Below are 25615 nucleotides of genomic sequence, written 5' to 3'. Positions count from 1 at the left end.
ACATGTAAGTTGTCTGCAGCAAAGGTGAATTGGCAGGAACTTTGCACCCCTCCCTGCTACCCAACTACACCATCTCCTAGTTAGTCCCAAAGATACCCGGAGGAGACTGGAGCAGTGACGCCACGGTAACTTTCTCTTGATCTTCGGCCCTGCTAGGGCAATAATGGCTGTGGGCACAAGAGGCAGGGGCGGCAGGGCTGCTGTGGGTGAGGGTGTGAGGGGCGGCAGTGGCCGGCTGCCCCCTGTGCTGTGGGAGCTGTGGGGCTTGCTCTACACGGGGCTGCGCAGGGTGGGCGGTGGTGCTGGCAGGGTGGCTGCAGGTGGGGTGTGTTGATGGTGGGCTGCCCCCCAGGGTTGGAGCCAGCACAGCTGGTGCTTTGGGAGCCGCGGGGCCCGCTCTACACGGCAGGGCAGCAGTGCTGGCGGGGCGGCTGGGGGCGAGGGCGTAGCATGTAAGCATAATTACAATATAAAATGTTATTGTTACAAATGTTTTTTATTATGCATTTATATTATAGTGTATTCTTTATTATTGTTGCAATGAATAAAATATTTCTTTTATTTACAATATTTTTTTCTTCAATTTATTTGTGTCCTCCTTTTCACTGTAAAAAAGTTGGTCACCTTATTCTTTTCATTAAACTAGACATACACAATTCCAGCAACCATTCTTTATATGTTTTAGCGTCCAGTCCCCTGATCATTTTTGTTGCTCTTCTCTGCAGTTTCTAGAATCTCAACATCTTTTTTACATTGTGGTGACCAAAACTGGATGCAGTATTCCAAGTGTGGCATTATAAGGCGGTATTAACACTACATGTGATCTTGATTCTATCCCTCTGTTAATGCAGCCTGGCACTGTGTTGGCTTTTTTTTGGCAGCTGCAGCATACTGTCCACTAGGACTCTGAAGATCCCTCTCACAGTTTACTATTGTTGAGTGAAGTACCACCTATACTTACACTGTATCTGAGATTTGTTTTTTCTTGCCTAAATGTAGACCCTTACCACTAGGCTATTCTGAGCAATTTCATGCGGACTGGGGAATTCAGAGAGTTGAAATCCATACATCTTATTGTTGCCAAGTTTGAGAAACACCAGCCTAAGTTAAGCAGGGAAGTCAAAAGACAGAAACATGAAATCATTAGGAAACAATGATTTGCGAGCAGTTTGGATTCTGCAATCCGGTGTATTGTATTAATCCAGTTAAGCTGTCCATTGATTGTTTTCCAAGTACCCCCTCCTCCCAAATGTCTTATGTTATGGATTTATGGGCTATCACGTGGAGCAAACCCAGCCTATGAAATCCCTGGTGGTCGCGCTCGTAATTCCCCAAGCCCAGCCGGCAAGCAAGAAGCCTCGACGCTGGGGGCCGCCGCTAGAGGGAGGAGCAGCTCGGGAGCACGCGTTCGTCACCACGGCAACGGCGTCCGGCCTTGATCTTGTCGGGCCTGCGCCATGGAGGATCTGTTGCCAGAGATTTTGCTGCCGGGCGAAGCCGAAATCTTGGTGGAGTCGTTCAGGAGTTTCCAGCTGCGGGATATCGGAAGCCATGAGTACGGGGGAGGAGAGGGGGCGGGTGGTGCGATGGGGAGAAACTCGCGACGGCTTGTTTCAGCTTTGCTTTGGGGTTGACATGTCAGCCGGGGCTACGGGCCACCTTTCCTTTCTCCGAGCAGCCCCTCCTGCTTATTCTTTTACGGAGATGGCAGAGAGATCCTTGAATGAATGAATGAATGAATGAAAAATAAATAAATAATCAATCAATCGTTAGGTTTCTGCCTGACGGGGCCGTTGTTATTTTCAAAAGACCTCAGCCATGTTTTCCCATGTACTGTATTTGAGGGTATGGGATAAGAGAAAGAACAAGCATAGATGACCCTTGAAGGGCGAAGATGGGAGGGACGCTGGCAAGACATTCTGCTCGGAACTGCCATTCCACCTAAAGGAAAGATCAAAACGTTGGGGCAAATCCTTTTTTATATCTTGCTGCAGTTGGAAATACGGTAGGAGTGGACAAGGAAAAAGGTGATAAGTGAATTCAATGTTTATATTCTAATGGAAGAGAAGATGGTAAGAAATACCATCAAAGCCTGGGCCATCCCTGTGGTTCGATACATTTCTTGAATTTATTTCCTGGACACAAGCTAAACTGGACAGCTTGGACTGATAAACAAGAAAACCGATGAATATTTACTATGCATTAATCCTCTTAATGATATTGATAATTATACCTGCCTCACAGAAATGGAGGCAGAGGTTTATTTCAAATGAAACAACTGCTGAAGAAAGAAAAGTATGCGTTAGGTGATTATGAAAAAGACAGCTGGGAACAAGTAGTGATGCAAGGTAAAAATTGGCACTTTTTAAAAGTACAGGAATCAAAAAATGAATATCGAAATAATGTAATAAAAACAAGAACAATGCTGGCAACAAAAAGCATTACATGGTCAATTTCTACAAAAGATAGAGAGGAAAATGGATAAAGAAAAAACGTAGCAATGGCTTACAATTGGAACATTTAAAAAAGAAACCAAAGATTTGATTTTGGCTATGCAAAAGCAAGCTCTTTGAATTAATGCAATCAATGCAATTGGGGGGAAAATCATTCAAAGAGCAGAAAAAAATCAACAGAACATATACTCAGCTCATTCAAGAAGATTACATAAATTGATTATAAACAATGATATATCACAATCAATAAAATGATTCATTGAAACATCTCTAAAACTTCCACTTTTCCATTATTACAATCACTCTTGCTTATTAACCTAAATTCACAATTTTGTTTGCACTTACCTAAGAAGTGTATTTCTATCCCATATCACATGAGCAGATTTTTATTTGATCTGAGACCTTTTTTCCCTAGTCTTCTCCTGCAGTAATCATTTCCCAAATCAGCTTTAGAAAGAGATTTAGAACAAAAGATTTTACAGAGCAGAGAGGACTATACATTAATTCCATTACCAGTACCTATTCCATTGGCAGAGAGATATAATGCATTTGACAAAGAAGACCACAACCTACTACTTGATGAGGTAGAAAAATATGGGTAAGACAGCATCACCACCAGATGGACTCATAACTGGCTGACCAACTGCGCTCAGCATGTAGTTCTCAATAGAACTGCCTCTACATGGAGGGAAGTATGCAGTGGGGTACCCCAAGGCTCTGATTTAGGCCCAGTGTTCTTCAACATCTTCATCAATTATTTGGATAAGAGCACAGATGGGGAACTCGTCAAATTTGCAAACAACACCAAACTGGCAGGAATAGTCAACAGTCCAGAAAAATGTAAGGTTCTACATTTAGGCAAAAAAAAAAAAAAACCCAAAACCAAATGCACAGGTATATTATAGGTCAAACATGTCAAACTCGTGACGTCATGTGATGTCGCGTGCCGTATCGGAGCTTTTTCTCCAGCAATGGGGTGGGCGCAGTTTCCTCATGACGCGTCCGGTCCACGGGCCGGCAGTTTGACACCCCTGGTATAGGTGATATCTTGCTCAATAGTAGCAACTGTGAGAGGATCTTAGAGTCCTAGTGGACAATCACTTAAATATAAGACAGCAGTGTGCTGCAGCTGTTAAAAAAGCCAACACAGTTCTAGGGTGCATTACCAAAGTGATAGAATCAAGATCACTTGGAGTTAATACCACTTTATAATACCTTGGTAAGACCATACTTGGAATACTGGTGCATCTTTGAGATTATTCTTGAAATTGGATTACACTGGAATATATAAAAGAGATGATTTTAAAAAAACATTGGCAGGGAAAGCCCATCCAGCCAGGATGGTTTTAGTTTGAATTATGTAAGATTGTGGTTACCTAATGGATGTAGGGAAGTATTGGAATACCAGCCATAGATAGGAACTGAATACTAACTGTATTATTGTAATTCTTAGGTGGCTACGGCAACAGGAAATGATTGAAAAGCTGAACATGCAAGCCATACTGAGTGCTTCTGCTGGCCATGAGCAGATTCTTATTGAGCTTCTGGTGAATAATGGCAAGGTATAATGAATTCAGCCACTTGGTCACAAGAAAATCATTATATTATGACAAAGGCTACATTAACCTGAATAAATATGCACTTAATTTGGATCAAAATCTCTTTTATTATTTATATATTTTGCAATATTTATATTTAGAAATACATTGCTTTATAATTGTTAATCTTACTGTAATGGTATAAACATATATGCTGATTATACCTTTGATCTAGTTATATAAATTCATTGACAGGATAGAAACAATATGCTTTGTTTGTCTATGGAGATTCTCCAGGTCATGGTTGTCCCAAAGGTGTTTTTCCTTGAAGATGCTCTGCTTCTCATCCAAGAAGCTTCCTCAGCTCTGAACTGATGAGAAGCAAAACATCTTAAAGGAAAAACAAAGTCCAGTTGCCTTTTGAAAGAGCATCTTTGGGACAATATGCTTCATTAGCATTTTTGTCAATTTCCTAATTTAACTACAGCCGTATCACTACATTATGAGGAAATAACTTATCTGGAAGGAATGGTTTTGACTGTATATGTAAACTGTAACCCTACTGGAGAAAACACGATGAAGCAAACCTACTAAGGGCATGCATAGAATGAGAGCATGAAAGAGATACAGATATGTGTTCCTTAGAAAGCAAAATACATTCCCATTATTGTTACAAATAATATTTCTTGTCTTCCTGAGTACAAAAATAGAAGTAAAATGAGAAAGTCTTCTGCTTGGATTTAATTTGTCTCTATGAATTCAGCCATCAGACAGAACTTTCCCAAGTCTGACATGTTTCCTATTATGTATGATCTAAACCAGTGGTTCTCAACCTATGGGTCGCGACCCCATTTGGGGTCGATCGACCATTTTTCGGGGGCGCCAAAGGTGGTGATCCGCCATTTTTCGTGGCACCGTGCACGCGCGCCGCGTGCGGGGGGCCGCCGCGCATGCGCACCTCAAGCGGAGGCGCCGCCACGCATGCGCATCGTGCATGGGGCGCCGTGTACGCACGTTGCGCATGGGGGGCGCCGCGCATGCGCATTGCGCATGGGGCGGCGGCGCGCATGGGGCGGCGCCGCGCATGCACAAAACGTTTGTGTGACGGGGGTCGCTGTCACACAAACGTTGAGAAGCACTGATCTAAACCTTGCAAACAGTATACTTAATTTATCCATTCTGTATAGATCCCAACTCTCATTGAAGAATTAATTACTGTGGCCATTTGGAAGCAAAAGATCTTCCCTATACTATGCAAACTGGAGGATTTCAAACCGAAAAGCACTTTTCCCTTGTATTTAGTGGTATGTATGAAAAATGCTTTGAATCAGCCTTTGTATAATAATTGCTATTAGAACATTTCAAAGCTTCCTGTAAGATCTATTTGCCAAATGATGCTTCTGATATTTATTTGCTAGAGTAATGTAACATCTTATTTTTTTAAGAGCTAGCATGGGTCAAGGTATTGGAATAAGAATAGGGAGGGCAGTTTTAGCTGTTGAAGTTCATGTGACTTTCTGCTTGTCTTTTTTTTCTTAGTCCAACCTATCATAGAATTTTTACTGTGAAATTAGAGAAAGGAGTGCAGTATAACTCCTGTTGAGTTTCTCAAAGAAAGGAGAACGTCAACCTCACAAAAAGAAACAGTTCTACATTATGTTGCAGATTATTTTCAGTAATTTTTTTATAAAAGATAATGTCAAAACAGAAGCTGTGAACGAGAGCACCTCTTCAGATAATAGAAAATCAGTTTACACTTTGGATTTCAATATACAATACTGGTTGGCTTGTTTTATACAAAGTAGAAAACATTCAGTGTAGTCTGTTTGGATAGCATAAGCTCAGAACGAGGGAACAGTTCTGAATTCTTACACTTTGACAAAGGAGAGGAAGGAGAAATAACTATTCACATTGTGTTCAGCTATAGCTTGTTAGGTGGTCTAAAATACTTTTGCTGTTTTTAATTCTATGCTTCCTGGTAGCATTTATCTCAAGAGGCCACACAAATACAATATATTTAATTTCTGATTCCATATTACCTTGTTTTCTGAGAATGGTAATATTTGTATTAATTTCTGATTTCTCTCTCTGTTTCTCTTATTCAGCTGCGACATGAAGCTTCAATTATTAATCTCTTGGAGACTGTATTTTTTCACAAGGTAGGCAATAGTTTCACAATGTAAGTAAAAGTTTGAAATAAAAAATTCAGTTCATAATTTAGACCATTCCAGAAGAAATACAATTATCTGACTAAATTCTTAGTGCAACAAGAATTAGAATTTCAATCTAGAAGACAGCTGCTGGTATAAACATATTTTCTTCTGTTCCCTTTGTTATGTATATGCCTTGTATCCCATCTTATTTTAAACAGTAATAGGTTCATCTACTAGTACTTTATTTTCAAGTATAATGACTTTGAAATGTCTGTTTGTATCTTAAGATTTGGACTGGACAAATTCATACAATATTTCATATAATTTCATAATGGAGACCCAAATTGACTATAAACAATCTTAATAAATAGGAGAACCAATTATAGCTGAATAGTTTGGAAATAAGGGAAACAATAAGTATATATTTCTCTCTTTTGGAATCATCCTGATCTGAACTAATTTGAAGTGCAAGCTAATTCCTCTCAGGTGCTTACTTGTCTGGCATTTATTTGTTTGGAATCCATATTTCAAATTCAACAGCTTTGCTCATTTGCACCTAACCATGGCATAAACATACCCTAGATGCTATTTTTTCAACCATTGCCTTCATCCCATCTGCAACACAAGAGTGAGATGGGTTGGCATTAGGTACTTTTAACTATATAGCTATTAAAATAGTATTTCTTCCATTGTTCTGATATAGCAAAGGTAATCCCAACATGTATAAAATGTATGTTACCTTCAAGGAAAATCAGATGCCTCCAGTGACTCAGAAACAGAGCCTTAGAGAAGAAGCAGGGATTGGCAATGGGGCAGCAATGTTCATTTCACATTGACTCAAGAATAGATGGAGAAATTTCAGCTCATTTGTGAAAAAAAGTCCTAAGAGCTGTTCAAATTATGCAGAAGAAGTAAGAACACCACTTCCATAAAGAGCCAGGTGCTGCCTTTAAGAACTGACTAACTCATCTCAATTCTTCCTTTCATAATTACATTAGCATTTCAAATCAAATGAATTTTATTTATTTTTGTACTATAAAGTGAGTAAGCAAAAGATGAAACAAAAATGTTCTGCTTTTTGAACTAGCTTGAAACTTTTAAATAATGTTAACACTTTCAAGTAATTGACTTTTCTCAATTTGTTGACCTATCTAAATCCTATGATAATCTAGAAGGAAGGGACAAGATTCATTCCCAAACTTGATGTACGTCTGGCCAAGCTTCTTGGTGTTTTCTGTACCATTGTGATCACCCCTGCAAATCTTTCTCAGATAATTGCTGTTAAACTTTCTATATTATTACAATTTCATTTTTCTTTACTTTGGGCGAATCCACAATTCATTCCTTAGCAATACAAAACCAGTAAGGTATTTTGCTTGCCTTTGGGAATACAAAATTTTGAATGCCTATCAGGTAGGAAGCTATTTTAGATGGAGAAGGAATTTATTGTACCAAGTCATAAGATACAAAATTATAATTGACAAAGATTGTTTAACTGAGAAACATTTTTCCAGATAACCAGTGAGTAGACTAATCTACCAGCTGAGATGAAATTAAAACAATTTAAGTGATCTTGATATTTGCCTTCATTTTAGAAGATAAAATATAGCTTGTCTTCTTTGTATAGGAAATCTGTGAATCAGCAGAGGATACCATTCTGGATTTAATAGATTATACCCATAGGAAACTGACCCTGTTAGCAGCTCAAAGTGCCAATGGGAAGATACCATTTGAACAAAAGCTTCAACCTGAGGATCTTGCCAATCTTTCATCAATGCAGGTGAGTGAAAGATACTATCTCTTAGTCCTAGGGCTAGGCAGCCACTCTAGGTAAAGGGAAAATACAAGTTATCATAATTGAATACAGTTGCAAAATGTTGGGTAGCCATGAAAGAATGTTTAAATCAAGTATCTTGATTTGACCTGTGAGTATCCAGAAATGTCACAATCAATTAGCCCTCTTAAGAGAGAGTAACACACTGCTCTCTCTTCCATCAATTTAACAACATAATTATCTACTTGTGCCTTATCTTCCACCAGTTGAAATCGGTTGGCCTCAAACTTCCTAGGGTCCTATTTCTTAATTTATCCATGTATTTACATCCAATTGTTTATACAGTTTCTTAGCTTTTCTCACAATTATATTCTTTCTGCTTAGCATTTTGCTGACTCTGATCTTCCATCACAAGATAGAGAAGCCAATCTTCTCTATGTTTGGATCATACCCCAAATAAAGATATTACACAATGTCATTGTTCCATTTATTATATTCTCTTCCTCCTTTTTTTCAGTTGTAAGTATTATGTATTTGTTTACCACAAATAGCCAATCAACAGCAATAATACTTATTCCCTTGTACAATTTATCCAGCACTTTATATTTTTCTTATGAAATTATCTTGGACGTAGGGCATTTAGCAGCACACACTTCTTTAGCAACATCCTGGAGGTCATCATACTCCAGACTGCATGGTTATTAAACTCCTAGCAATGCATATCTTTTCCCAACTAAGAATATGTTTGGAGCCATCTAATCTCAAGATCAGACCGTTATATTTCCTTAACTCATAAAAAGAACAGTCACCCTATTACCATGCAACCTCCTGGATATTTAGATTTTGGGAGCAAATTGATATATAGAATAACAGTATTGGCATTTCCTAGAGTTTTTCTAGAAAAATCTTTTCAGAATTCAGAGGCCACTGCCATGGCTGCCCTCCAAATTTCCAGCCATTCCTTAAAATTTTAGGCACCTCAGATTTTCCCATCTAGTAGGATTGTATTATGTGTCTTTTACAGGAACTCAAGAAGCAAGCTGAAATGATGGAGTTTGAGATCTCACTGAGAGCTCTTTCAGTGTTCCGCTTCATTACTGATGTGATAGAGAGGTATGTTAACTTTCCATAAAAGAAATAAGGCACTTGGGAAAGATAATCTTTTCAATAGAAGAGACTATTTGTACTGTAGCTCAGGGAGGGTTGTGTTCTGGTCTTTTTTTCCATTTTAACTTTTTGTTATTTCTATGGAATGGTATATAAATATGGTTTAATTGTATGTTCCTATTGACAGCTGATTTGTTTGAATGCCAAGCTTCTAGGAATTTCCTAGTGTTTTGGGATTTGGTTTGATCCAGGATGCTCACAGTTTCACAGCTGAGATTGTTGTTGAGTCTGTCCATGTGAGATTAAGAAGTTTTCATGTCTTCTGACTATTAGTTGATGTTCATGGACACTCTCTGCTAGATTTCTGCCTGACTGTCCTACATATTGGCTGTTACAATCCTTACACTATATGCTGTAGATCAGGAATCCCTAACCCCAGCCACTGACCAGTACCAGTTCACAGCCCATTGGGAACCAGGCTGCACAAGTGGTGGGTGAGCATATGAAGCTTTATTTACAGGATTAGATTGCACACACAAAACTATCCCCTCCCCCCGCAACCACTGCCACCACCGCTGGAGCGAAAAAGGTAGGGGGACCACTGCTGTAGATGACTCTTGTTTTTTCTGCTTGGACTATTGAGTGTTTTGTTTTAACTTGTTTTGAAGGGCTTTATTGGCAACAAAGGAGAATATGTGTACAGTAGCTCAGGGTTGAAATCCTTGGTGCTCTCTGAGCTTGCTTGTTTTCTTGCAGATGTCTCATTACCCAAGCTAGGTCACATCATCATAGTTGTAGTTGGTTTACATGCTACAGAGATGCTATGGGGTAATAATCTGTTAGTGGATTTGTACCTTGTGTTGGTTGTGCTACAGTAGTTTGAGAGGTCAGACACTTTTTTGCTAAAGTTTTATTTTGTTTTTCACTATATCCTTTTTCTCTCATATACTTTGTCAGTTTGCCAGTAAGTTCTGTGACAAGAATGTTGAATACCCACAATTTTCCATGCCTTCTGGTGCAGCTCTTAGAGCATTGTCCATGGACCAATCGTGAAGAAGGTCTGTATCATGTCTTAGAAATTCTCTCTGTGTGTGACAAAATAATGTAGTGAACATTTCTATGTTCTTTTTTTTTTTGTAATTAGAAAAGAATGGATTTTAAAAATCCGGAAAGATAAATGCCTGGAAAGATAAACAGAAGAATAAGGAATAAATGTAACAATCCATTTAAACAAGCTGTGATGCCTGCTGATGGGTTTCCCTTCCACACACAAATAGTCCTTAACTTACAACTACAATTGGAACCACAATTTTGATTGCTAAACTTTGCAGTTGTTAAGCTGGTCATAATGTGACTAGACCCGGTTTTAGAATCATTATTACATGGCCATTAAGCAAATCACTGCAATGTTTATGCAAATCCAGCTTCCCCAGTTATCTGCTTGTTGGTAACCATCTGGGAAGGTAAAAATCATGATTATATGACTACAAGACATTGCAACTATCATTAATTAGAGCTGGCAGCCATGTGACTGCAGGGGTGGTACAATGGTCATATCTTTGAGGAAAGGTCATAAGTCACTTTTTTCGAGGCCATCATTACTAGTTTTTAAACAAACAACTGTAAGTTAAGGATTTGCTATAATTATAAATTGATACATTAGTCTGATGTTACAAGCAGAGAACCCCATTTGTTTGAGAAGGGTATTTGTCCAAGAAAGATATTAAGAGCATCTCAAAATAAAATTGAATTTGTGAAAGGCATTGATTTTAAATGAATTCTTAAGGTTCAAAAGCCTCAGCAGATGAAAATAGCACCTACTCAAATGTGGCTGACCTCAGATCAGCCCTGCCTAATATTGTATGCAGATGGAGGACTACTTGAATTTCAGGGATGTTGGCTAGACTTGAAAAAACCATCCACCCAAAAAACCCAACAGCAACTATGTAGGTTATGAAAGTTTATGTTTTTTAAAGTTTCAACAGAGAACAATGTATTGTTATATCTGAAAAGTTTGTTTCATTTCAGTGGAGAAGCCTTTTTCCAATTTATATCCTCTAGATGTATTTTGACTCACAGATTGGGAATTTTAAGAACTGTAGGCCAAGCATCTATGGAGAACACTAGCCTAAAAAAAGGTTACTGAGAAAATCCCATTATTATGCAGACGCTAACCCTCCATCATGTGTGTTGTGCTGAAAATATATTTTCAACATTTTCAATTGGACCAAAGCAGTTTTTCTATCTTATGCAATTGAAAAATATTACCAGCTCCAAATGGGATCTCCAAGCCCACTGACAAAACCATGTCTTCAAGGCTTTGCCGAAAAGCAACGAAGTGGGGGCTAATCATATCTCTGGGAATGATATGTCAAAGGGAGGGAGCCATCACAGAGAAGACCCTTTTGCTAGGTCCCATCAGATGTATTTCCTTGGTAGCTGGGACTCTTAACATGCCTTGCCTTCCTGCTCTGGTAGATGTTATTGAGGAAAGATGGTCCATCAAATAATTTGCCCCATAGCAATGTAGGACTTTAAAGGTGATAACCAGCACCTTAAATTGCACCTAGAAGCAATCAGTGCAGCTCCAGCAAAAGAATCTTTACACATGTATAAAGATGGCACATATGTGAATTTGGACTTGTATAAAAGTATGAGGGTATATTTATAGTACCTTCTTCACCTTTCAAGAAATGATATAATTACAGGTAGTCCTACAGTTGTGACTAACGACTCTGTAGATAATTAACACTTTCATTAAGTGAAATATCATGTGACTGTAGCTGACTTTCACTTCAGTTCTGCTACAGTCATTAAACGAATCACATGTCATTAAGCATGACATCATATGACTGCAATTTGCAGCTTACTGCTGGTTTTTCCATTATTTTGCTTGTGAGAAGCTGGCTATGAAAGTTGCAAATGACAGTCAAACGACCGTAGATGTTGCAATTGTCATAAATGCACACCAGTTGCAAAGTGCCTGAATTGCCATAATGTGAACGTGGGGACACTGTGATCTTCATAAATTTATGCTGCGTGCGAATCGGATCACTTGATCACGGACATGCTGCAACTCTTGTAAATTTGAAGTTCAGTCATAAAAGTACTTTTTCATTATTCTCATAAGCTTGAACAGTTGCTAAACAGTGCAATTGTACACTAATGTTCTGTATGTATCAAACAATATTTCATACCAAGATATTTTTTCTTACATTTTTCCTTAGGAAAATTGAAGAAATTTGAGAATGGTTCATGGTATGAAGTTGCCCCTGAAGACCGCATGAAGATGACTAAATTGGATGGGCAAGTGTGGCTTGCTCTTTATAACCTACTCCTTAGCCCAGAATGCCAGCGCAAGTATGAATTCAATAGTTTTAACAAAAGCCAGCTCCTCAAGGTACAGGATTGCAAAACTGGCACACCTTTTATGTGTATTTCATGTTTTCCTTAGCATGTTTAGACCTAATATTGTATTCTAGTTTTAAACAGTATAGCAGGAAGCAGGAAAGGGATTGTTTTAATATTGCATCAGATAATAACTCCTCTCACTATTGGATATCGAAAGATACACACATCAGATATATATACATATATTGAGCAACATAAATAAATTAGAATGAACATAGGGATGAAAGCCATAACTAAATAAATAAGTCAAATCGTAATTCATTCTTAGATAATTAGTAACAAACAAATTTTAACTATGAAATAGGATGTTAAAAACTTTTTAACTTGGAGTCCCCAGGTAATTTTGTTTTAGAATGCTACAGAAGTAGAACATAAATTTGTCAAATTTGAACGTGGACTTCTTTTCCCTTTAAATATGGATTTATTTTTGTGTATTAATTATTCACTGTCTCACAAATTGTTTGCAAAAAATTGAATTAATGTAGTAAATGTACATTAATGTATGTTGATACTACTTAAATCATCTAGTGTTATACAAATAAATGCAAAACATATTAAAATGTTACAGTTTACAATTAGACAAAAATTCAAAATACCATCACAAGAAAAGAAAACACACGCCAAACATGAAAGCAATTTCAGATACTTTGGGAAAAAGTCAAAAGCTGCCATCAAAACTTAAAGACTAATAATACTAATATCTTTTTACAAATATTAAAAATTGATTTATTAAAATATTTAATTGGTATTTTAAACATTGTTAAAGTATATGGATAAAAAGAAATCAGTATAACTTACATCAGTTGAGGATATTAATGCATTTCCCTTCTCTCTATCCATCTATCTATACAAACACATATACACACACACACACACACACACAGTATGTATATATGTTCTGATCTGATCCAAAGTATGTTGAGCTCAAATTTCTTTTATTACTTCAAGCTTGGACATTTCTAACAATCCAGTTCAATAACACAGTCATTTTGTGAACAAATTGCAACATTTCAAATTCAAATCCTTTTTCGTGTTTCTGTAAAAGTAGTCTACAAATATTTGCTATGGAATCTTATTTTCAATTAAATAAGTATTTTTATCATTCCATAGATACCACAAAATATTTGATTTGGGGATTTTGGTTGTAACACAAATCTCATATAAAAGACTTCTTAGTGACCATAGTGCAATACTGCTTATATTCTTAATAGATTGAATGGAATACAAGATTTTTAAATATAATTTTTATTTCATTTCTGCACCTAAAGCACAAAATGACTATTCTATATGCATTAGTTGCTTTAAAAATAAGTTTAATTGTATTGAAGTCTTGTCAAATATCTATTTTTGATGTGTCTGTCTCATTTTGGTCACCTATTATCAGTGTTCTTACTAGTATTGTTTTCTTGTTTTTAAAGCTGCTAGCTGCCCAAAGTCTTGTGGAATCAAGCTTTCTTTAAATTGTATAAAAAAGTAAATGAGATTTAAGATGTAATAAATAAAAAAGGAGTATAATGCCCAAATCAGTGGGCTAGACATTGTTAGAAGGATGGAAAAGTGCATTTTTGGAGCATGACTTCTTAGAGGCCTCAATGTTGACATCAATATTGTCAGCCTAGTTCTTATATGATTAATATACACATATAATTTATTGAAGCGACATAAATTGCAAAAATGGCAAAATGACTTTTTTATTAGAGAGAAAACAACAGATACATTTATTAGTGATTGGAAACCTTTTACGTTTTTTTTTTTTTTTTTTGCTAAAAATAGAAAAAAATGAATTGGTGATTGGAGGTGGGCAAATGAGTCTGGCACAGGAGAGATTGCTTAAAGTTCTCATAATATTTTTACAATCCAGTTTTGTAATATAAAATATGCATGTGTCATTGAAAATGCTTTACGATATATTTTAGTTTTGTCTTGTCTCTGTTTAGCTTCGTGCCTTCCTGACCGATGTTCTTGTTGACCAATTTCCCAATCTTTTGGAGATGCAGAAATTCCTGAGCCATCTTGCTGTAACAGACCCTGATCCACCTAAGAAGGACCTCATACTGGAGCAAGTAATGTGCATCGCTGCTACTTTTGTCCTATTCTTATATTCCACAATCCCAGAGAATATAATCTCTATATCTCTATATTCTGAATACCCTGATGACACACTGCATTACCTTTTTGGGATACCAATGGAAATGATGTATAGATTCTAGTTATAGTAGCCATTTTACTTGGAAATATGTATTTCATTCTCTCATCAACAGAAGATATATAAGCAAAGTTACTGCAGCCTCTACAATAAAATCTATTAAACCAAAGGAAAGCTTCTCATGATTTTTCTAGTTTTATTATATAAAATGTATAATTTTTATCTTCTCTTTATTGAAAGTATATGGTTAAACTTTCTTTGTTAAGTTCCTTGTGGTTAGTCTTTTTTCCCCATATATTTTATTGATTTTTTAAAACATAAATCACTTAATAGTTGGTAAACAGTGTTTGCTGGGTTCACATTTATAAAGAAAATCATTAACAATTGGTTTTTATGATCCATAATCCACATAGTACATTTAGTTGATTTCTCCTTTTCCCCATAATGTCTTCTTTGCAAACTTTGAATTAATACAGATTGATAAATAACAGTTACATATATGATTTCCCCCCAATATTCCTAGAAATAATGATCACATCAATATAATATTTCTTTTCTATCTAATCATTCTGGTTGCCTCATCTTATATATCCTGTTACAGTCCTTATTTAGATTTGTTTCTCCCATAAAGTTCAAAGTATTCTTGCTGGTTAAGATTTTCTCAACAGTTAATTACATTTAAAGATTGAAATCCATTTTTCCCATATAAACCATCTCAACACTTTTACGTTTCTTGAAGAATAGGTAAAAACAGTAAACAAAAGGAAAAGAGAGCAAAAGTAAAAAAACATAAACAGTAAAATACTACTTAAAATATATATTCCTCCTAAGCTAATATGTATTCATTCCCAAAATTTCTTATTCTTTTTAACCACAATTAAAAATATATTTAATCTTTAAATATTCCATTTAATGTGTCTAATCATCTAATCCTTTAACTCTTATTCAAAACATTTTTATACATTATAATTTCCATAAATTCAAACACATTGAATTATCTATAACATTTCCTTCATCTAAGCCATTTCAACAGTATTATATTATTTATATCAAGAAATAAAATAATAAAGGGGGGGGGAAAGCATACAGTATTATTTAAGGAGTTCATCCCTCTTAGAATGACATATGTATTCAGAATCATTTCTATTTCTTTAACCATATTCAAACAAATATTTCTTTTTTATATATTCCTTCTGGTAGACCCCGAGTTAAATTTTAGCTTTCAAATTTATAAATTTATTTCACTACCATATATTTTGATCCTCCATGGAAATTTTAATTTGCCGCTTCCATTAGTATAAGGGTGGGCGGAAGTCACCCCCCTTCACTTTCGGAAATATTTTGCTTCTTGGGGATCTTTTCCAGGAAATTAAGTGTAGAGTAGAAAAGGGAAAATCAGATTCCTCACCCAGTTTCAAGCACACGGTTTACTGTTGTGCTGGTTAGTTCTTTTGGGCTTTGGTTGCAAGTAGCTTGGGCTGATCGGTGAAATACAGCCTTTCTCCTATTGGGTTAAAAGGCTTTCCCCAAGACAAATGGAACAACTGCTGTCATTCCAGAGTTGCCGGGGCACCCTTCTTTCTTCGCTGCCCTCTGGGGTGGCTAGGATGAAAATTAGCCGTGGGATTGCGGTGGTCCCCAAGCCCACAGCCAGTAACTACTGTGCAGGACCAGAAGTCTCTCCCACTGGAAACATCTTCATTTCAGGCAGCAGAAAGACCTTACAGATCACTTTTAAAATTCCAATGCATTTTGTAAAAAAAACAAAAGTGCATGTTATTTATTTACTAACTAGCTGGACACATGCTTGGTATTTACCTAAAAATGAATTTGCAGAAAAGGAGAGTAAATGTTATTCCTTTCCTAATCTCTCTGCTCCTAAAATGGGAATGATTTTCTAGAACCTAATATGACAAGGTGAAGTGAAAAAGAGGTCACATTCCCCCATAAGTTAATACCAGTCTATAAAAATGGAATTCCTATTTAATCTAGTTTTGTCCCTGCTTTTTTTCTTTAGGGTAAATTTTTCCCAAGTTAAAATATCTAGTATAGTATTATATTTTTTGTTTCAAGTTAATCTTTATGATCTCTTATCGTAATGTTGTAATGAACATCAGAATTTCAAAATATTTTTGATATACTGTTTGAAAGAAATAAGTCTTCTGTTCTTTTATTGTCCTAACAGGTTCCTGAAATCTGGGATCAAGTTGTCAGAAAAAACTCTGGAAAATGGCAAGCAATTGCCAAGCACCAAGTAAACAATATGTTTAGTCCTTCAGAAGAGGAGCTGAAAAGCCAGGCTTATAGGTAAGATTCATTCATATTTAGCTTCTTCCTTTGTCAAAGATTGTAATTGTTACATTATCAAGATACATAGAATTAACCTGAAAGCCCACAATTTGAAAAATAAAAAATTCATTTTCTTAATTCAATAAGTTTAGAAATCATTTACTTAATGTCGTATTCCAAAATCTGAAGTCAATTTCAAAGGGTACTGAAGGGTACTGAAGTCAATTTCATTGGTATAAATTCACTTTTAATAATGATTTACTAAATATGAAATTAATGTGAGAGTTCCATTTCTATTGTAGATATCACTGGATAATTGTTGCAGTTGTTGTATTATATGAAGGTTGCTTTCTTTCTTAAATCAGATGGGCAAAGACATATAACCTGGATGTCATGGAAGCCCTAATTCCAGATAAACCCAAGTGTGCAATGTGTGGCTCTGCGGCCACAAAACGCTGCTCCCGTTGTAGGAATGAATGGTATTGCAAACGGTAAGTTTAATACCACTAGTTTTCATGTTATCCTAAATCCTCCACTAATCTTATGGTAACATAGATATTTAGAAACAAAAATAATACCAATATTAAAAATATTATAAATACTATAAAGTTGAAATGCTAATTTTCATTTAACAGACCCTTACTTTCATAATTCATTTACTGTAAGCATCTCATTAGCTTGAGCTCTGTAAACAAACATGAATGTATGTATGGGTGTAGAAATATTTTATTGCATTAACATTTTAATAAATTACATCTAATTCTTATGTCCCAAGTTAAAATAAAACCATATTTTATTACATTGGCTTTGTTTGTGAAAGAAGTAGAATTCAAACTTAAACTTTGTCCATAATATGGTTCATAATGTTATCACTAATAATTAGGATACTTAGAACATTTTCTCTTCAGTAGAAAGTGGACTCTTGTAAAAGTAGAGATTATCCAGAATTGGGTTATTCTTCCTGATTGCTATAAGTCAGAGCTTAACTACTTATGTTACTATTGAGTTTCCAATAGAGAAAACCATGCCAGTTTCAATCCTGCCTCTATAAGTAATATGACTGAGATTTATTTTACTATATTACCAAATTTATTTTTTTTCTTTGGTTATCATCTGACAGTTCTGTAACAGTAGGACATTAATTGAACAATGACCTCTAAGGGGCTTGAATCATGTCCCTCAGAAGTGATCGTGTATATTCAAGTATATCTCTATATCTATCTATCTATCTATCTATCTATCTATCTATCTATCTATCTATCTATCTATCTATCTATCTACTTCTATGTGCCATTTATGTCTGCTTTGAAAGGAATTGTAGCAACTAGCAATATTGCAATCTGCTTCTTCATTACAGGTAATCCCCAAATTATGAGCATTCACTTAACGTTGATTTGAAGTTACATGATCAGCGCCCCCTAGTGTTTACGAGCAAGTCCAAAAATTACGAATATTGCAGCACCATGGCAGTCGTTCGCCCTTACGAGTGACTTCAGTGGCACTGCAACATTCACCCTATTCCCCCCTCCTCACAACTGCTTCTCCCTCCCTTCTTGACGCGCCAGACTCACTTATCTTGCACAAATCCTCTCTGCTGCCTGAACTTGCATGATATTACTGCACCCAGGGGCTTCCCTCGACTCTGTCCCTCAAAAGCAGGGACCACGGCAGAGAAGAGACGGATCTTTGCAAAGTAAGTGAGTCCGGCACGGCAAGAAGGGAGGGGGAAGCATGAGGTACCTTAGTGTGTCGGGGAGGCCTGTTCCATCACTAGGCCCGCCATTGCCTTTCCCACCCCAGATACCTCATGTGCACTTAACGAGCCACATGCATTTTAACGAGCAATGGAGTGATCCCGTTTGAGGTATGAGATTCATTCTACCAGTTTTTGAGTTATGAATACAATGTGCAGGCTCCATTATACTCGTAATTCAAGGACTACCTGTACTTCTCTAGATCAGTAGATGGTCTTGTGGGTATTATTTTGCAACAGTAAGATCTGTTCTGACAGTGTTTGGTTACATTTCTCAAAAAGTTAGATACCAAATATAGTTCTGCTTTAGCAAATTATTTCTCATTAATTTCAGTTGGAATCTATTTTTCCTTGCATTTGTATCCAGTTCAGAATAAAATTGTGCAAAGCATTTGAATGAACACCCCTCCTCAAAAAAATTGGAAAGGCTCACACAGCTGCATCAAAACGTTTTTGTTTGGTGGTACACACAACTTTACTTAAATGGCAGTTCCAATTGTCCATGCACATACGCTCCAAGCTGTTGCCGCCTGGAACAGAGCTTCTGGAATGGAGCTTCCGGAGGTTGGATCCAACCTCCAGAGACATGCAGAAGCTCCCCCCAACCTCCGTTCCTGGCACAAACGGCTTGGAGGATCCCTCCAAGGCCTGGATCCAGCCCTCGGAAGCTCCGTTCCAGGCGGCAGCAGCTTGGAGCAGTGTGTTGTATCCTACATAGATATAGATAGATATCTATATCTATATAGGCTTAACATCCAAATCCCAAATTACCATTTATGAAATCATTTTTATGAGTAAAAGAAGTACATGCAGATATTAACAGTAGTAAGGAAAAATTCTGAATGTTGTTTTAGTTATCATCATTATCATTACTATTTTTTTTTTCATTTTTTACTCATCTTTAGAGAGTGTCAAGTGCAGCACTGGCAAAAGCACAAGAAAGCTTGCAATTTGATTGCCAGTACAGTGAAGAAAATACAGGAAGATGTACAGATGCAAGCAACATCCATTAAGTAATTCTGATGGTCAGAAAAAAATATCTAACAAATATATAACATTCAGAATGACAGAGTAAAAAAAGCCACCAAGTTAATAATTAATGCTTTTTAAAAGCATTTGATTTAACAAATGTCGGCTAACATGATTCTCAAATTTTAGGAGATAAATCTTAGTAGAGAACTATTTCTGGGGTCATTTATCTCCCTTATGAATATCACTGTCATTTATGTATCCTAAATTTTAGATGAGACTATGCTGTATTGCTCAAGCATTAGTATCAAGCTCTGAATTTTAGGAATTTGAAGAGTTAAGTAGGTTATAAATGGAGAGAGTTTTTTGTTTGTCATTCAAGATTCTTTAGCTTCTGAGGCTTATTTTGTAGATTACCTAACTCTACATACCTTTCCCATGGCATATATACTTAACTAGTATTTCTGCAGTAATGAATGACATCATAGGTAATGAAACTGACTCGCAAAACTTCTTCCTTCTTCTTATAAGCAGAAATAGCTTACAACCATTTGAGAACAAAAGCCTATGTCTTAATTTTAAAAGAACCTTTTTGGTCTAATGATATTGCTAACTTAAAAGACACAGATCTCCTAAGCTGTTTGCATATCTATTTCTGCACTGTTGGAGACTGTCAAAATCAGATTTTGTTGTATTATTTTTTTCATTAGGACAAGAATTTTATGATACTAATTCAATCTTCTGCTGTCAGCTCTGTGAAATCGCACTGATACATAAATCTGGTCTCAAGAATTTAGGTACAGTTTTATGACCAGTAATTTCACAATTACATTACAGTTTCTTAATTAAGGGCCTAGTATTTTAGACATTTATGTAGCAAATTCTTTGTTTTTATGAAACTAACTGGACTTAAGTGCATTCTGCATGATTTATAAAAGCAGATATATTGTAGCCTACTAAGCATTTTTAAAGAAGAATATATATTGCTGGAGTGGATGACTAGAACTAAAAAATGGATAGGAATATTTAATCCCTGCCCTTCTCAAATCACCAGCCACTTATGCAGCATTTCCTTTTGTACAACTTCAAATTCATAAGGATTAGTTATTTGTATTGGTGGGTAATAGTTTATCCTTAACTGGTTCCAGTTATATTAATAGAGCAATGAAGTACAATTAAAGTTCTCTGAACAGGCCTTGGTATTTGCAAATTATATGCTCTATCAAAATGGTTTACATCCTTGGGTTGTGGAGAGGAGAAAGGTCAAGCATTATCAACTGTACCACAGTTTCTGAATTGTATAAGTGTTAGATTATATTTTTTCCCATGTCAGAAGAAGAAGACTTTGAAGGAAGAGAAGGGGAAAGGATGTGGTAAATTAAGAATTTCAGTTTACTGAGCTATATGGTTTCATACATATCACATGATATTTTCCATGCTAGTGAGAAAGCTGCCTCTGTTATTTAGTACTTATTTTGGTTTAAAAAAAACACCCACTAATAATCTGCTATATGTGAGCTTTTAGTGTTACTGAATAACTAATAATCTCCTGGGGAAAAATCACAGGAGATGGAATACAATTCTAAATGGAAAATGTTTAATTATCTATTCTTAATTTTTCTAAGATGTTTAACAACAAATTTTAGTTTATTTCTGAAAATCATAGCTCTCTGGGTTTTTTCTTCTAGCCAAAGTGTGATTTTGAGAAAAGCAATTCTTAATATGTAGAATCCTCTTAAATTTGAATTTTGGAATTATACTTTTACTCTGTGTTCCATATATTTTCAACATGCTTGCACTCATCTATGCCTCCATAATATAGTCCAAAATTTAAGTGCTTTTGAAAAAAAAATCTGAAATCTCACTGATTTTGAAAAATGTCAGCAATTCCCTCAAAACACCATACTATTTCTTCCTTAGTCCCTTCTACCCTGATTAAAGACAATGACCACATTCTTTAAATAAGCAACTTGACATATTCCAGGCTGTCTCTATATGCTTAGTTTTTTTACATTATAAAGCTGAGATACCAATTGTTTAATAATGAATCAACTTAAGGTCTTCAAATGATATAATCTATGTAACAATTATTGTTTTCAGTCAGGAAATATCGTTAAGTCATATGCATAATAACTCATTTACAAATATTTTCCTTCATTAATTTCCGTTTTATTTTTTCCATAACATATTCTGATTACATGCCTCATTCCAAGAAAGCTGGGAACAAAAAAAAATCAGATGTATTGTCTTGTTCATAGGTTTTTTAATTAACTGGCAGTAGTAGATGAGCTGCTGGCCAAGAGAGGAAAATATTCCAGCAGTTAAATTTACGTTGAAAAATTGTTAGCTGACTTTAGAGTGAACTTTAAAATGCTGCAACTTTTACAACAGAGCCCTCCTTTTACCTATTCCTGAAAGACTCCTCCCATGTAGAAAATACTGCAGGGGCAGAAGTTTTTCAAAGTTCAACTGCATTTCATAGTAAGTGCAAGGTACATAATGCAGCGCTGCATTTACCTCTGACAAAAATAAGAGAGTTATGTTTGTTGTTTCATTGTTAATAAAATTTTCTTATTGCAATTGTCCATAAGTTCGAACTATTCTTTCATTCCTAGACATTCATAGTTGGTGTTACATTATTTATATCCTGCCTTCCTACTAAATTGAGAAGTCAAGGCAACTAATTAAAAATCAAATATAGGGGGAGTTTAAAATTAATAAATAAATGACTGGTTAAAATGTGCCTTATGGCTGCTCTAAAGGTAGAAACAAGGAATACTAAACACATTTCCCATGAAGAAAATTGATACGACTAAAATTTGAAATTAATTGCTAGTCATTTCTTATGAAATACTGTTTTTCAGAGTAATACCATGAAATATTAGATATGTGTTATTATCTGATTCTAAGGTGCAGAATTCTGAGCACTTGAGGTCATAGTTCAAGTGATGAATAAGATGAATCCTCTGCAGCTTTAGATGAATCCTCTGCAGTTTTTTTCTCAAAGTACAAGTAATACTTTGGAAATGGTTGTTCTAAATTAAATAGGACTTGGACGATGGATAAGAGGATTGGATTTTAATGTTTGCCTTCCAGAATGAAGAATAACCCTGAATTATCTTCCCAGTGTTACCGAGACCAGAATGAAGCTATTAATTCAACTCTTGGTTGTTACATCTCATTTATCCCTCCCCAACATACAGTATGTCTCTATATGTAGTTCACCAAAGAAGTTTGAAAAAAATGCTTTAAAACATAGTTTTAAAGCAGGCATGTCAAACTCGCGACGTCGCGCAACATATCAGGCCGGTTTTGCCATTGCCAGCAATGAGGTGGGTGCGGTTTCCACCTGACGCATCCGGCCCATGGGCCGGCAGTTTGACACCCCTGATTTAAAGGAATTACTTCTGAAACCTATCAGGCAGAGAAATGATCAACCAAAGAAGTATGGATGTTACTTCACTGAATAGAAATCTTCAGCTGTCTAACAGTCTGTGGTATAAATTTAATCATACTAATCTGAAAATACCAGTCCAGCCAAAGCGAGCACAAGTGCTACTTCCAAATGTTCAAAATAATGACAAGATAAGTAATTGGTCAATCTGTAAATGAAAAGCTATTTCAAGTCAGTGTCAGATTCTTTTTACATCTTTTGCTAGAATCAAATTTAAAGGAGTTCCTGAAATAATTTCCCTAATACAATTTAATATATTAAGTTTCAAAAATGTATTTATACTCATAAAGATATTGAAGAGATTAAGGAGGCTAGAATTCAACAGCAGGGAAGAAACCACAATCTTTTCCTTTGTTGAGTGTTTAAAAAAGAAGATGGGCTCTATGTTTATAAAGTCTAAATTTTTATGACATCACATAATCATAATCAGTGTTTAAAAAGCTTTAATATTAAATATAAGCAAATATGCAAGATTGGAAGGAGAATATGAAAACCTTTGCATCTTGAGATTACAAACAGCTGCAGATTTAAGTTTCCAGGCTGGACAAAGATAAATACTAATAGTATTAATACATTTGCTTCTGAGACCTCTCTAAATTTAATATGCTTATTCTCGGGAAACAGCAAAAATAGGACAATTTCTGGTTTTTCCAATGATATTTTTGGATTTGTTCAAATGGATTCTATTTCTCATAAGAGTTCAAAATGCAGTGCCTGGAGCAAGCGGAAGGGCCTGCAACCCTCATTCTAACTTCATTCTTTTTCCTCCTTTTGACTTGGAGATAATTTTAGAAAAAGAGTAAGCTCAGTAATATGAATCTATGGTAACCACCATCAACAATCTTAAGGACTTAGCCAAGATTTTCAATAAGGCTTTTGCTATGAATGCTGACAAGAGCTGTATTTAGTAAGATCAGCATGAGTGATTTCCTCTATCATGAAGCCACATAAGCCATATAATTTACATCAGTGAGCAGGGCTAAACTACAGCATAGAATAATGACAGATCCATTCTTTTCCCCAAGTTTAGGATTAAAATGGAAGGACTCACTTTTCTGGTCATTCCAGACTTTTTTGTTGGCGAAAAGCAAGAAGTCTGGAGAAGAGCTTAAGGCACCTCACATACTATATAACATTGGGGTTCTGCTTGCAGCTTTTGAGTACCGTCATAAGGACTCTTCATGATCATGAACTTGCTTCTTGTGTGCCCACTTATTGTTCTGATCCAATTTGGGATGGGAATTTAAAATTATTACTTCTGTCTCAGTTGTTGCAGTCATATAAGTGTATTGCCAATACATCATCATAGGCAAGGGAAAGAATGGCAAGGCTTTCCTTGCATTTTCAGTACAAAAAGAGCAATGGATTTCATATAGAAAAATGGGGTGGTCTGTATTTTCCCTCAACAAGCAGATGCAAATGGTGGAGTTTGACAGGACCATGGGAAAGAAAAGACTTTTGAGCTTTAATTCATCCCTGCAAAAGTGGCCCCAAAAAGTTCTTTTCCACCTGAAGGAGTCTGAAATCAGAAATCCTGTGAGGGTTGCATTGGAGAAGTTTAAAGGTTGAAAATTCTTCTTTGCCTCCTAAATTTTTTTCATGGCAAATGAGAGTTTAGAAACATACTTTTAATATAACAATGCAAATAGCCTCTTAAAAAATAGACGGCACAGTACAGAATCTGTTTTATGGCATTTATCTAATTCTAAAATAGAAACAAAACCTCTTTTGCAGAAGTGTCCTTGGTAAATCTTGTTTTCCATTGTTATAGCTGGGGCTGGTCTCAAAAAAAGTCAGTGGAATCAGATCTGGTGAGGAAATCTCAAGACTGCAGTCTAAACTGAGAAATTGAAAAAACATCTCTGAAGAAGGTAATGGCAAACCATTGTTACCAACTATACGGATGTTTTTATGAAGTCATTAAGATTTGAGCTGGATTCAAAGAAGAGTTTACCTTTAATGGAAAATGGGAAGGAAGTTAATAGGAAACCTTATTTATATACAGTATACAGCAGAGATTCTTTCGTAGAAGACTGAAGAGAAGCTGGAGAATAATCCTTGCACAAAAGGAAAATACTTTTGAGCATTATTTTAAGCAAAGACACAGCTTTGTTTGCAGGCGGGAAGTGCTAATCGCTAGTAGAAGTCTTGTGGTTTCTTCCCTCAATAAGCAAGCAGCTAAACCACTGTGACTCTAAATGATAATCTGTCTTAAAATGCAGATTGCAAGTAATTCACTTAGATCCATTGTTTTACACCTAAAAGTTGGAAGAATGATTTCTAGGGTTTCAAGCTACATATGTAGCCAATTACTGTACCAACTGACAATTCTGAAAGCTGTAGTCCCAAGTATTAGGACCCCAGTTTAGGAAAGACTGGTTCAGAGAACCTTTGCACCTGGAAGAAATGGTGTGCACACAAAGAGCAATATTTCGTCTAATCTTCTTAAGTGAAAAGGTGTTCCACACAAAGAAAGGATGGTGGCTGTCTAGCTAGCAACTTGGAGTCTAAAGTGGTTCTCCTAGGACAGGGGTAGGCAACCTTGGCTCTTTTATGACTCGTGGACTT

General features: G+C 36.0%; 1 protein-coding gene across 2 annotated transcripts; it reads left to right on the top strand.

Annotated features, from left to right (window-relative positions):
* Positions 1–1399: 1399 nt before the first annotated feature.
* Positions 1400–25530, top strand: ZMYND10 (zinc finger MYND-type containing 10). Of its 2 annotated transcripts, none has more exons than XM_039358696.1 (12): positions 1400–1555; positions 3907–4015; positions 5179–5295; positions 6097–6150; positions 7772–7924; positions 8943–9031; positions 9983–10083; positions 12253–12425; positions 14374–14499; positions 16768–16889; positions 17237–17362; positions 24819–25530. In XM_039358696.1, the coding sequence occupies exons 1-12, from the start codon at positions 1458–1460 to the stop codon at positions 24889–24891; spliced, it is 1341 nt and encodes a 446-aa protein (XP_039214630.1). In that variant the 5' UTR covers positions 1400–1457; the 3' UTR covers positions 24892–25530. The 2 variants fall into 2 exon arrangements, with proteins under 2 accessions (XP_039214630.1, XP_039214629.1); XM_039358695.1 differs by lacking the exon at positions 24819–25530 and adding an exon at positions 19530–22178 and having other exon boundaries at positions 1403–1555.
* The last annotated feature ends 85 nt before the right edge of the window (positions 25531–25615 follow it).

This window comes from Crotalus tigris, unplaced genomic scaffold (genome assembly GCF_016545835.1).
Source record: "Crotalus tigris isolate CLP2741 ecotype Arizona unplaced genomic scaffold, ASM1654583v1 scf7180000019060.718356, whole genome shotgun sequence".
In the NCBI taxonomy this organism is placed as follows: domain Eukaryota; kingdom Metazoa; phylum Chordata; class Lepidosauria; order Squamata; family Viperidae; genus Crotalus; species Crotalus tigris.
The sequence above is the reverse complement of the archived record's forward strand: the minus strand, read 5'-3'. Positions and strand labels throughout refer to the sequence as shown.

Bases quoted from the DNA above. Each gene is read 5' to 3' on its own strand.
- ZMYND10 (XM_039358695.1), top strand. From the start codon at position 1,458: ATGGAGGATCTGTTGCCAGAGATTTTGCTGCCGGGCGAAGCCGAAATC. The intron at 1,556-3,906 runs GTACGGGGGAGG...TGTAATTCTTAG, and splicing joins CGGGATATCGGAAGCCATGA to GTGGCTACGGCAACAGGAAA. The intron at 6,151-7,771 runs GTAGGCAATAGT...TTCTTTGTATAG, and splicing joins AGACTGTATTTTTTCACAAG to GAAATCTGTGAATCAGCAGA.